The sequence below is a fragment of the Protopterus annectens genome, chromosome 15.part0, assembly GCF_019279795.1.
Source record: "Protopterus annectens isolate FY-2018-M chromosome 15.part0, PAN1.0, whole genome shotgun sequence".
NCBI classification, from domain to species: domain Eukaryota; kingdom Metazoa; phylum Chordata; order Ceratodontiformes; family Protopteridae; genus Protopterus; species Protopterus annectens.
In genome coordinates, this window is record NC_056749.1 from 30,130,610 (window position 1) to 30,144,873 (window position 14,264).

At 40.5% G+C, this 14,264-nt stretch overlaps 1 protein-coding gene across 1 annotated transcript in view; it reads right to left on the minus strand.

Annotated features, from left to right (window-relative positions):
- LOC122789609 (caseinolytic mitochondrial matrix peptidase proteolytic subunit) overlaps positions 1-13,077 on the minus strand; it is a 204,829-nt gene extending 191,752 nt beyond the window's left edge. The window contains exons 1-2 of the mRNA XM_044056996.1: positions 12,972-13,077; positions 9,139-9,240 (exon numbers count right to left, since the gene is read on the minus strand). Of these exons, the coding sequence (XP_043912931.1) occupies positions 9,139-9,240; positions 12,972-12,992 (123 nt within the window). The 5' untranslated portion in view covers positions 12,993-13,077. The remainder of the gene's footprint in view (positions 1-9,138; positions 9,241-12,971) is intronic.
- Between the last annotated feature and the right edge of the window lie 1,187 nt (positions 13,078-14,264).

Consider the following 14,264-nt stretch of genomic DNA (forward strand, 5'->3'; position numbering starts at 1 on the left):
TCTAACTTCACTGCACCCAAGCAAATGCAGAATAGTTGCATGACTGCCGAATCATACACCAATACACTGTACGAACATGTACACAAATGCATGGATCTCGCATACCCAATAGAACCAAGATGCTCTCCTCCAAAAAAAGGAAGCCAATCTGGTGGTCCCCTGCTATAACCAAACTTTCCAAAAGAAGGAGGAAACTGAAGTGGAATAAGGTGAAGTCTCAAGACTGGAAAAACTCCCTTATCAGCCTCAACAAAAATTTGAGATACCTCAATAAATCCTCTAAAGGTAGCTATAAAAACAGAATTGCAGCAGATAGTAAAGACAACCACAAGGCCTTCTATAGTTATGTAAGTAATTTCCGTGGCACAATGGTACCTCCTATACCAAGCCAACAAATATTGCAAATATACTGGCCGACAGATTCAGTGCCAACTCCCCCCCCCCCCCCAAGGACCAATCACAATACCAGTAGATTGCCAGGCACCCAGTATTACTGCTACACATGTTAAAACAGCACTGTCCAAGGCCAGGAATACAGCTTCTATGGGACCTGACAATATCCCTGGCTGTATTCTATATGAACTACAGAGTGAACTGGCTCCTCACCTGTGTGCCCTGTTCAATCACAGCCTCAACTCAGGCTTTGTTCCTACCAAATGGTGCAGTGCTACAGTATTCCCTCTCTACAAAGGAGGAGTGACTACAGACCCTGGGAACTATCACCCCATTAGCCTGACGAGTCTGATATGCAAAGCTATGAACACATCATCATGGACCCAATAAAAAAGGATATAGGGAATCTCCAAACTCTGGATCCCACACTGGTTTTGTGAAGGGTATATCATGCCTGCTCAACTTGGTCGACTTCTTTGAGTCAGTCACCAGAGCTGTGGATGAAGGCAAGGTGGTTCATACAGCCTACCTTGATTTGGCCAAGGCCTTTGATACCATTCCCCACTAAGGAATCATAGAAAACTCACTATGCTAGGCATCAACTCCTATTTCACTAGGTGGGCTGCAAACTGGCTCACAAAACCCACAACAGGAAAGTAGCTGACACCAAGTCAAACTGCTGACCAGTCACACGTGCAGTCCCACAAGTTTTGGTCCTGGGTCCTCTCTTGTTTGGTATCTATTTCTCTGAAGTCCAGGCTGACACGAAGGGACTCTGGCTGACAAAATTCGCAGACTACTCCAAGTTGGGAGCTATTATTAATTACTCAAGTGATGTTGACATCCTACAGAAAGGCCTCACAGAGACCAATGACTGGTGTCAGAACCACGGCCTTAAGCTCAATGCCAAAAAATGTCTCACCATCCCCCTTGGGAAAAACCCAGTTCCCATGAATTACCACATTGATGGTAGTCCACTGAACACAGAAGGTGTTGAGAGAACTGGGAACACAGGTTGACAGCAACCTCTCTTTTGACCACCACATTGCCACTGTGGTCAGAAAGTTCTTCTATGTGGCACATCTCATTACTAAGGGTTTTGCATCCAAGAAGAAAGAAGTCATTGTCTCCCGCTACTCTTCCCTCGTTAGGCCAATCATCTAGTAGAATGCCCCATTTGGCATGTATCTCACTAGACACCAGCAAAAACTAGAGAGGTTGCAAAAGTACCTCACAAAGAGGATCTTAGGCTTTAAACACTTTTCCTATATGGACAGACTCAAAAATCTCCAACTATTCTCTGTCTCATATCGCCTACTTAAGAGGCGATCTCTGCTTGACTTACAAAGCCACGTCTGACCTAGCTCTGTTAGAAATGCTACATTTAAAGAAATCCCAATCTCTCCACACCACATGCTCCAGAGACCTCAACCTCATTACCACAATTATCATAACATACTGGAGGGACAGGTTCATAACCCAGAGACTGTTCATGCTCTAGAATAGACTTCCCATACATGTCAAAAAGAGCACCTCACTGGACTTCAAGACAAATCTTGATGAGTGGATGGGAAATAGAAAATTCACCCCAGGGATCACTCCAGTGGTTCTACTAGACAGAGGCACTGGGAACCAAGGTCGGGTGGCACGATGCCAGGGTAATCCTATAGGCTAGGCTTGTAAAGGCTCCAGGGCCATTAGCCTAGTACACACCTATGAACCTATAAGCTACCATACCAACCTACAAGACAAACATCAAAACAACCCAAAACATTTTTGGTCATCACTAAATAAACTAAAGCTCACCACTCCCTCTCCAAAAACAGAAAATACAGCAGACTCTAGCCTCACACAGTTTAATTCCTACTTTATGCAATTAATATCCTCTCTCTCTTAGACACCAATACATCTGCCTCTGTCACTCTACCCCTGTTCAACCAAAACCACCCACAGGTTTTCAGTTTTAGTCCAGCACCCACCTCACTCATAATGAAGTTGCTCCTTAAACTAAAAAACTACCTCAGTAACGGTAGACCGGCTACTATCAGAATACCTAAAAATGGCCACAGAAGTGATAGTCTTTCCTGTGTTCATACTCCTTAACAGGTCCATAGCAGAACTGTAGACTGGCTACTATCAGAATACCTAAAAATGGCCACAGAAGTGACAGTCTTTCCTGTGTTCATACTCCTTAATAGGTCCATAGCAGAAAGATGCATCCCATCACTGTGGAAAAAATGCTATCATACGACTGTGCAAAATCGGCACATCTACAGAGCTTAACTACAGACCAATAATGATCCCCCTCTCCAAAATATTAGGGAAATACATCCATATGCAGCTGATGCAATACTCAACCTCAAATAACCAGCTCTCAGAAACAACATGGCTTTAGGCCCAGCACATCACCACTACTGCTCTACTACAGTTTACCAATATAACAAACCAATAAAGAAACAATGAACGATGATCTGCTTGTGTCCGCCATGTTCCTAGCCTTGTCAAAGGCATTTGATACCGTCTCACACCAGCAACTGCTCATTCAGCTCTCCTCAATAGGACTTTCACAAAACTCCTTCTCATGGTTACTTAGTTACCTAACGGGAAGGCAATAAGCCATTAAATGGCAACAGACCTATCATCCTTTCAGCCAGTTACTACAGGTGTCCCGCGGGGCTCTGTCCTCGGCCCTCTCCTTTTTTAATATATTTATTAGTAACTTCCACACCTCTACTCACTAAGCTAGGTTAGTCCACTATGCAGATGACTCAGCATTGATACATGCAGCCTCAACAATAGATAAGCTCCAAGACATTAACCAAACATCTTCCTCCTTAAAGAATCAAACGTGCTACTCAACCCCAAGAAAACTAAGTTAATGCTTTTTACCTCAAATAGTCACCAAAATCAAAAGTAATCTTTCACGATAAAGTCAGAAAATAATACTGTCACTGAACCTGTAACTCCCAGTAAACTTCTAGGCGTTATAATAGATGAGAGTCTCAAATATGAGCAGCATATACAGCACACCATTAAATCGACACACCAGAAACTAGGCTCCCTTTATAGACTCAATGGATTCTTTACAGATACTGCAAGGAAAACTCTAGCCACCACCTTCTTACTGCCATCTCTCTTATAAGCCACTCCTATCCTAAAACTCAAAGAAAGAAACTTGCCTCCTGCTACAATAAAATAGCTACATTTGCTACCAATCTCCCTCATAGGACCCACTGTTGTCATAGCTTAAAGCAATCAAACTGGCTTGAACTACACAACTACCTAACATATTCACAACTAACCACAGCACACAAAATCAATCATCCAGAGAAATGCCCTGCACTACAAAACATACTACTGCCTTACCGTCCAGCAAGGGACCTCTGTTCTAGTAACAGATTCTTATTACTCACAAATAAGTAAAATAACATTGCAAGAGACTCACTCTACTCCCACTACATTGCTAAACTCAGTATTCCCACACAAATAACTCTCTCCAACAAACTCAATAGTTTTAAACCACTGCTTAAACAACCAATCCTGGTCCTGCACATGCTCATAACAAGGTTAAGACTTCATGCTCACAGTACGATACTCTCTAAGTCTAAATACTAAACAGAATACTCTCCAACTCTTATTGAAATGACTAAAATTTTTATACATAATTGCTGCCTGTACAATCCACTAAGCTGCATGTGGGCGCTCTCTTTAGTAACTTCCACCTCTGTAAAATCTTAGAATGTATAAACGTAACTACTGTATGTGTATAAATGTTAATTGAAATGCAACTACTCTGTGTTTAACTAGAACTAAGTATAATGGAATGTAAGCAAATGTAACTTTTCTCCCCGGGCTTCCCCTGAAAATGGGTATTACCAAGCTGGACTTTTCTGGTAAACAAAGATAGATAGATAGAGGGTCTATATCAGTTTGCCACAATTGCATTGCAGCTAACACCTAATCATTGACCCTCATTCAGCAAAAATTGTTTCAGCAATTCGCTGAATTTTCCTAGGGCAAGGAAATACTTGTCCTACAGCACAATGAACTGTCAAGTAAGCAAATCGAACTGACATAAGTGTTGGCTGACCCCCCCTCCAACTATATATACCAACTCCGAGATCACACTATAATGGAGAAAAGGCCAACGTTGTGCTTAGGACAAGTATTTCTTTGCCCTCGGTAAATTCAGTTTACTGCTGAAACGATTTTCACTGCATGAAGGTCAATGATTATGTGCTCGCTGCAATGTGACTGCAGCAAACTGATACAGACCCTAGATAGACAGGTTCATAGGATGATACTAGGCTATTGGCCTGGAGGTCCTTATAAGCCTGGCCAAGAATTTTGCCCATGTTCCCACAAAGTCATCACTTGTTTCTCTGTCCAGTAGGGACACAGGTGGGGATCTTAAAGGGCGTATTTTCTGCTTCCCATCTAGTTGTCCGATTTCTTTCTAAAAAGGGTTATTGAGGTACTCTGCTTGACATGGAGAGGGAGTCTATTCCACAGATGGGGGAGTCTTTGGGACACAAATCTATCCCCAAGATCAGAAAACCAACACTTCCTCCAAATTCAAAAGGCTAAATTATCTGCTAGTCAATAATTATACTCCTGGGTAATAGCCAAAACCTGGAATAGCCTTCCCTCAGCTATTTGCACTATGCAATGTATTGCATCCTTCAAAAACCTCCCTACGCACTCCTATTCTGAAGGGATGTGTAATTGCACTAAACCTCCTCCAGCCGTTACCTGGATCTTAGGCCTTTTCTACTATTTCCTTTTTCCGTGTTACTCTCATATTTCTATTTATACTAACAACATTCTCCGTGATCTCAGTCTCTGTTACCTGTACCCATTCTGCTGTCACACACAACTTCTTACTTTTTAACTTTTCATACTCTCTCACTCATCTTTCCTCTTATACTGTAACTGATGTAGCCTCTAATTTCTTCCCCATATCTCAATGTTAGCTATCTTCTTATTCAAAGCATCTTTTTTTATAGCTGTATGACACTGTAGTTCTGTATCCAGTGTGCGAACATAAGCTTTTTTATTTTCTGCGTTAACTATGGTTCTACTACATTGTATTCGTTTTATTAAGCGTGTATCTGTGTTGTGCATATTCCAGGCGGTCTCCTGCTCCAGTAATCTTTTTCTCCATTGCTCCTGTATATACTTAAAATGTATGCTTTCTATTACTATGGATTCTATTTTATATTTCATGTCGGTGCTGTTTGTGGCCCAGTGGACTTTCCCGGTAAACAAATGTCAATAAATAAATGTCACAGACCAGGTCGAGGCCTTGCATGTGAGTTGCACGAGTGGAGTTTGACTTACGGATATGCAGCAACTCCATCAAGGCTGGGTCTGAAATGGCTTTGTATGCCAGACACAGGTCACCACTGAGCAGTCTGTATAGGAGAGGTGTTTTGAGACCCTGGATTTTCCCGGGCAGTAACCTCTGTGGTCTCTCCAACTGCTGCATGTGCTTGGCAATGTATATGTCGAAGGGCCATTGTGCTCGATAATGGGTCTGATAAGGGAGGAGTACAGAGATGTTATGACCTCCTTGTTCCTGGATGAAATACCCTTACTTATGATGTGGGCCATGTAGAAAGCCTTCCATATAATGAAGGCAATGTGGTAGTCAAAAAGTCAGGTTGCTATCAACCTGGGTGCCAAGTCCCTCACTACTGATTGCATGTTTAGTACATTGTTATTAATGTGATAATTAGTGGGATGCCACTTTCCCCAAAGGGGATAATGATGCATTTCTTGGCATTCAGTTTGTGGACATGCTTCTGGCAAAAGTCATTAGTTTGGGTAAGGCCATCTTGGAGGATGTTCACATCACTAGGGGAATTTAAAACAGCTCCCAGCTTGCAGTCATCTGCAAACCTGGTCAGCTAAAAAACACTGGTTTTGGCTTGCACCTCAGAAAAGTACATCTCAAAACAGTAGAGGCCCCAAGACCGATCCTTGGGGCACACTGCTTCATTACAGGTCTACTACTAGAGGTGGCTTCCCCTATTTTGACTGAGTCGGTGAGTCAGTAAGCTACCCATCTGGTAACATACGGGTTAATACTTAGCTGGGATAGTTTATCTATTATGCCCGAGTGGGGAATAGTGATGAAGGCTTAGGCTAGGGCAAGGTAGCCAGTATGCATAGTCTTCCCCTTGTCCATGGCTTTGGTAACTATTTCAAAGAAGTTGACCAAGTTTAACAGGCATGATCTCCCTTTGACAAAACCAAACTGTGAGGGTTCAGGCGTTTGGAGGTTACCAATGTCCTTGTTTAGAAGGTAAATTTATTTTATTTTATTTTACATTTGTTGACCGGGCTAGTCCAACTGGATCATTGTCCATTTTCAGTGGAGGCCCGGGGAGAAAAGCTCCACAGATTAAAGCATGTTTATAGAAATACATGTAAAAAAACACTTGTGATATAGGCAAAGAGCAATAATACAAGGAAATTAGTTCAGGTCAGGAGATGCTATTCTAATAACAAATAGATAATACTAACTATGTAATACAAATTATGTAATTAAAAAAATGAAAATAAAAATAATAATGTTTTTTTTTTAGTAACAGTAGAATCATAATGTTATTTATGATTTGAGAGAGAGATTTAGAGTGTTAAATAAAATGCAAATATAGTTGAAAGATGAAAGTAGGTTAGTCTGGATTGGTACAAGAGCAGAGCCAGAAGTTATTCAGATGTGAAAGAAGTTGCTTTTTAAAGCAAGGAAAAGTGGCTAGAGAGGAGATATGTAAGGGAAGGTTATTCCATATTTTGCCAACTGAGTTGGAGAAAAGGCAGTTCCCTGCAGAGTTTGAAATTCTGGTCATGTTAACTTGTAGCTTTTGGGAGGAGCGTAGTTGTTTTAAATTATTATAGGGAGTCAAGAGGTTGCTAAGAGCAGGTGTTTTTGAGGGTTGATATAAAATTTTATGTGCTATTAAGAGTTGTTGATAGATAATCTTGTTAGGAAGTTCCAGCCAGTGTAGAAGTTTTAAGTTTATGCAGTGGTGAGTTCTATATTGAGATGCAGTGGCAAATCGAGCTATGTTGTGGTAGGATATAGACAGTTTCCTAAGTGATAATGCATTCCACGGCTTTGCAGATTAGGCTAGTTAGGCTGATGGGCTTATAACTGCCTGGGCTGGTGGAAGCTCCACCTTTGTGTAGAGGGATGAGAGTGGCTGTCTTCCATTTGGCTGGGACAAAGCTGGTGCTCAAGCTTTGGTTTAATAGGATGCCTAATGCAGCTGACAGCTCATGCCTGAGTTCATGTAGGATGCAGCCAGGGATGTTGTCGGGTCCCATGAAGGCTGTAATTTTTGCCTTTGAGAGGGCATTAAAGACATGTTCCCTGGTGATGAGGGGAGGGGGGCAGGTGCTGGGGATGTCCTGGTTTACTGATGGGGGACAGGGGGTAAAGTTTTCACTGAACCTGTCTGTCAGCAGGATTGCTATATCTATGGCATTTGTGTATGTGGTGCTCCTGACCACCAGTTCAGAGCAGATTTGGGCGTTACCTTTGAGATTGCAGACATATGTGAAGAAGGCTTTGTGATTGCCCTTGGTGGATGTGGTAAATTTGGACTTGAAGTTGGCCTTAGAGGATTTCACCAGTGACCTTATTTGCTTGTTCAGATAAAGGAGATATTGCTTCCAACTTGACACCTGCTCCTTCTTGGTCCTAAACAGCCATTTTTTTTCCTTTTATTATAGAGTTGGTCCTGCACCTCTCCATAACTGAAGGACTTCTAGCTCCAACACCTTTCCAAAACCGACTCACACCTGGGTCCTGTACTACTCCATAACTGAAGGATGTCTAGCTCCAACACCTTTCCATAACGACTCACACCTGGGTCCTGTATCACTCCATAACTGAAGTGCTTCTAGCTCCATCTTTCCATAACTGACTTAGAACTGGGTCCTACACCACTCCATGACTGAAGTACTTCTAGTTCCAACACCTTACCATAACTGGAAAATGGCTGATTTCAGCACTTTTTTCCTAAATGACCTAGTGCCATTCATAATGACCTCATACCTAGATCCCACACCTCCACATAACTGAATTACACCCAAGTAACATAGGAGTTCAACCCATCTTTCCAATTTACACCTGGGTCTGGTGCCCTTCACAACTCCCTCAAACCTGGTCCCACACCTCGGTTCAACATTTCTTAACTTACTGGATCAGGAGTTTTTCATAAATAATCACACCTGGGTTCTGTACCTCTCTGTAACCGATTCCTAGGTTCAGCACCCCTCCATAAATGACACACATGGTTCTAGCACCTCTCTGTAAATAACCATCCTGCTGGCCAGAAATGTCTATGTAGATGATTCACACACATGGATCTAGTGCCTGTCCATCACTAGCCCCAAGGTAGCTGTAGCATCTCTCTGTAAATAACTCAGATGTTTGTTTAGCACCTCTCTCATACTTTACTTAATGGGCATACAAGTATTATTAAGTTGCAGGTTCAAAACCTCACTCTCAGGACTACTCAGTTTTAGGCAACAATTTATCACCCTCAGTTTATACAAATTCATGTACACAAATGCACTACATGTCCAAGATGTGTTAACAGCCTTTCAACATTTCTTACAATGGAATTCAGTTACTTTCTCTGACTACCTTAAATTCATCTCTTTATATTAAAACAGACTGCAGTCTGGACACTACAGCACATGCTGTCTAAGCAGTAACCTGGAATGACTTACCGTCTGCTCGATGACGATGGGTATGAGTGGCTGAAGGCAAACTGGACTGTAGTGCAGCCGCCTACTTGACATAGCTAACCAACCATTACAGCCAACGAATTTCTAAACAAAAAACAGCAAATACAACAATTAATTCACAAGTGCAGTTGGGGAGGATGAAGTACTCAGCTGTATAAAGTAGAACTAACTCGCTACTTCTGATAAAAGAGGTCTGCAACTAGAAACCAAGAAACAATCATGCTACTGCTAGTGTCTGACAGAATAGCATAAAACAACAAAGAATGCACAAAACATGAAGTCAGCATTTCTACCCGGCGGCAAATGTGAAAATGGGTATGCAACTAATTGTGACCCCTGATGCCATTTGCAGAATGGGTTTGACTGCAGGCCAGTCACAGTAAACATGGATGAAGGCTATAATCTGTCACCAGACATAACCCACATGTAATAAAGATAGGACCATGTAAAGAAATCCCAATCAAGAAATCCCAATCTCTCTGAACCACATGCTCCAAGGACCTAAACCTTATCACCACAATAAACAGAACATGCTAGGGGGATAGATTCCTGTCCTAGAGACATCCCATACTCTGGAACAAACTACCCATTCATGTCAAGCAAAGCTCCTCATTGGATCTCTTTACGAAAAATCTTGACTGGATGGGAAATAGAAAATTCACCCCGGGGATCACTTCTGTGGCACTGCTTGACAGGGGCACAGGAAAATAATTTTCTTGGGTGGTGAAAGCCAGGGAACCTTTTTGGCTAGACTTATATAGGCCCCAGGGCTGATAGCCTAGTGCCTGCCTATGAACCTATGACCCATCTGTACCCTCCTGCTCAGAATGGGGAAAGGAGCAAAGAGGAAACAAAAACATATTGCAATAAAAAGCAGCTTCTAATTAAACACTGAAACTGCTGGAACACTTTCAAGGAGGGTGTTGCACAAATCACATCTGTTTTTTACTTTAAATCCTAAACTTTTCAATATTTTATTCAACTTTTTAAAAGCAGTAAAGGCAGCATAACAGAGAGGGGATATTAGTGATTGTAGCCCCATCTCTAGAACCAAAAGCAGAAATAGCAGCCTGTTTCAGTACCTTGAATGGAATGGAGCAGGCCTCACAAAATGTTTCTTTTTAAGAGAAACTTTGCTGCCATTGTTATGTTTGTGTTAATTCATTCCACTGAATTTTACAAAATATCTAACAGGAACAGAATTGGGTCCCATGAATAACAAGAGATGTACAAAATCTCACCCACTGAATAACAAGGGATGTATAAAATCACCCGTTGAATAACAAGCGATGTATACAATGTCACCCGTTGAATAACAAGCAATGTATAAAATCTCACCCACTGAATAACAAGTGATGTATACAATGTCACAAGGACAGTGGCGATGGGCCAAACCTCATGACACGCAGAGGGGTAGACCTCAATGATGACCCAGGTGACCTGTGTTTTATTAGCAGCATATATATATGAGAGAGTGGGCAAGAGACGAAGAGTTAAAATGGTTGACAACAGCTCCCTTAGCATGCATGGAGAAGACTGCTAGGCCCACAGTATTGGTAACACCTAATGGTTGCTAGTTGTGTTGCCCCCCCCCCCAGAATCTGTGTTGGCGCATGCTGTGTCATGATGTTAGAAGGGACCATTCTGCTGAAATGTGTAAACATCCGGTGTATATTAGAACATGCATGACTCCACTCTCACACCAGACAGCTATAGCAAGTCTGCAAACAGCTTTATTGCAGACAGAGAAGGGACACTCCACAGAAAATGCAGCTGTCCCACTCACAGAAAATGCAGCTGTCCCACTCACTATCACCCAATTCTTATCACTGGGGGGCCATGGGACATACCCCAGGGGGAGGGGGGGCAGCTGACTGGGTTCAGGTAGTTCAGTACTTGGGGACAGAGAATAAAAGAAAAAGATGACAGGTAATACAATGAAAGAAGGTAATGAAGTCGTTCAACAGTGCACACGTGTACGCATACGCACTTGCACACTGGTGAGAAATTAAATAGCTCTTGGCACGGCACAGCAAAGCAACATAATTCCAGTATACTCAAACTCCATATTTCCAAAAACAGTCATTGCTGTCAATAGTTACCAGACACAAAACGGGTCAATAAATCACAATATGTGAAAAATATCAGGCAGAAGGGCAACAGGTGACCCAGACCATTGAACAGGCAAAATATTATCTGAAAATAGAGAAGAATGTACCAAAAGAGATTTTGTTTCACAAGTCGGAAGAGCAAAATCAAATGGAATGAAGCAAATGAATTTGGGGAGACAATACATACTCATCTGAAAAGGTAGTAAACAGCTACAACAAATTATCCGCCAAAATGGGGACACAGGTTGTAGCTGTAGTCAAGATTCATGGTGTCAGAAATAAAATACATGGAATATCACAGAAAAATGTCAGAGAATGGAACCGCATTACAAATAAAAGAGGGTAGACAAAGACAGACTAGAGAGATGGGATACTATTTACAAAGTGAGTGTTCCCTTTGAAACCTCAGTTAAATAAAAATGAAATTAAGGCCCTGGACCCCACAAGAACATAAAATCAATAGTACAACAGTAGGAGAGGAAGAATTAGGCAGCTGGCAAACAAAACCATCACCATATATTAGGCTGTACAGGGAATAGAAAAAAAATTATTAGACTTTGGTAAATTTGAGGATGACTTAGTAAGTGAACCATTCTACCTGCCCCCCCCCAAAAAAAAAATAGTAGTGTCACATTAAAAAAAAAAAAAATCAAGGATAAGCAACTTTAACATCTGTCCAATCTCAAAGATTTGGAGAACACAATCAGTGCTGTTAAATCACCCCTTGCCACACTTGCAACAACATTTTCTCAGCAGTAGAGAAGTGGAGATAAAGCCCATTGAATATAATGCAGTCACCCAGTTAGAATGCACAGCACACAAGTGTAACATTAATTGCACATCTTCATTTATCCCACATTGGCAGACTCTGCCTTCAAAAAAAAGTTATCAGAAATATTTCAAGTTTGTTGTAATGTTCATAGTGTGTGTGTGTGTTTTGGTGGGTTTCAGGAGGCACACATTGTTGGGGTATCATCTGTTACCTCATATCAAGGGTGGTTGAAATATTCAGACTACAGCTGGAGTTTGAGACTTAAAACTCAAATGAAAACAAGGAATATAAGCTCCCAAAAAGGAAATGACACAAGATATGAATGACAACCATTTCTGATTTAATATTCAGGTTAATGATTCCTCACAGCACCATTTAAAGGCACAAATTGAGCCCTCCCCAAAGACAAAAACAACAGGTACAATCAGATCATAACTCGCAGAACCACTTTTACAGCAGAAATTCTTTTACAGGGAACAAACACTCCAACATTCAGAAGACACCCCAGAATATATATAACAAAGTTATAGTGAAATTACTAAAATTAAAATAAGTAATGCTTGCAGTTATGCAGAAAAAGTTTAAATAACTTATGCTTTTATTAAAAAAACAAACAGGCTTAATGCAAAGGACTCAAAGAATACACAAAGCATTTAGTACACAATATGAGGGAGACTGTACTTAAAACCTCATTTGTGATTAGTCACCGATAAAGGGATGAGGCACAAATCAGGGACACACAGCTAGCTTTTCCCCTAGGACAAAGTCAAACAGTACTTTTGTCAGTTACATCCAGCTAGTTTTTACAGAGAACATAATGATTTTTATACTACCTCACTTATTACATGTTTGCTGTCTAAGTAGGATCAGGTATAAGCACTTAATATGTTTAGGAAAGCTATCCCAAGCCCCCTGTATATTGCAGTACTTACTACTAGTCTCTGTAACAACATGCTGCTTCAGCCTGTCTTCTCTGTAACACTGCACTTTCACTTCCCCATGAAGCCATTCTGAGAGAAGCTATGATCACATGATTAGGTCCAAGTACTTAAAGGAGCCAAGCTCTTTAATTTGCAGTCTGTGTTTGTGTAAACTTTCTAATTCTGTTTATGAAGCTCCAGCAATTCAGTACGAACAATAACACTTCCGTTTCAAGGTTTACAAACCTGGAAAAGAGAACTAAGTGAAAATAAGTTTGCTTATGTGTATGTATCTTGGACACAGTGTTTTAAGGGCCAGCTGAGAAATGCAGGATGTTAACATGGGCAAATATAAAAGATCCTTTTTTCCTTGCCATGAAGAATTGATAAATATTAAACACATACATACTGCTTAGAGATACTAAATTATATGAAAATAACAAATATGAGCTTAAGGTTACAGAGACAAAATGGTTACATTGCTGATTTAAAAACTTGATTTTTGAATGTTATCAGAAAGAATTAGAAGAAACGCATTCCTTTTTTTTTTTTTTAAGATAAACATAGTGCATATTCCTTCCCACTTCATCACTGCTCAGACATAAATCCAGAGAAGTAGTAAGAAACCTGATAATGCAAATGCTCACACATTATGCAATAAGTGGTTATGTTTTTTTAACTCCAGATGGTCTTAGTTCTAAATCTTCTAACTTGCTGTTCTACAAAACAAGGAAGAGCAACAGCTTTTTCATATTTATTTAGGATTTATAAATATAGATCAGAAAGGTATGATGATAAATTTTATATATTTTATTTAGTTATTTTACATTTGTTGACTGGGGGAAGTTAGGCTGGGCACAAAAGTCCCTTTTCAGCTGAGACCCGGGGAGAAAAGCTCCAGTATATGCAGTACAAACAAATTATTTTAGGTTATACAATATCAAAATGTCAGGCAGAATACAATTAAAATAAATTTTACAATGTCAAAATAGATAAGATGGTAACTACACATTCAGTAGAAGAACAGACTTCTATGAATGATTTTACACTCTTCCATGGTTTTGGCTACTAAACCTTTTATAGGTACAAAGAACAAACTAATAAAACAAAGCTGGAAGCAGCACTCAGGAACAAACCGCATCATTTTAATGAAAAAAATAAAAAAATATATAAATGCTTTTGTCTCAAGAAACTACATAAACGAGACTTCATCAGATAAAAGCCCCTTTACAAAGTTATACCATATAAATAGAAATATGTGTCTCGTTTATGTAGACCAGGATGAATAGAAGTTAGAACACAGAG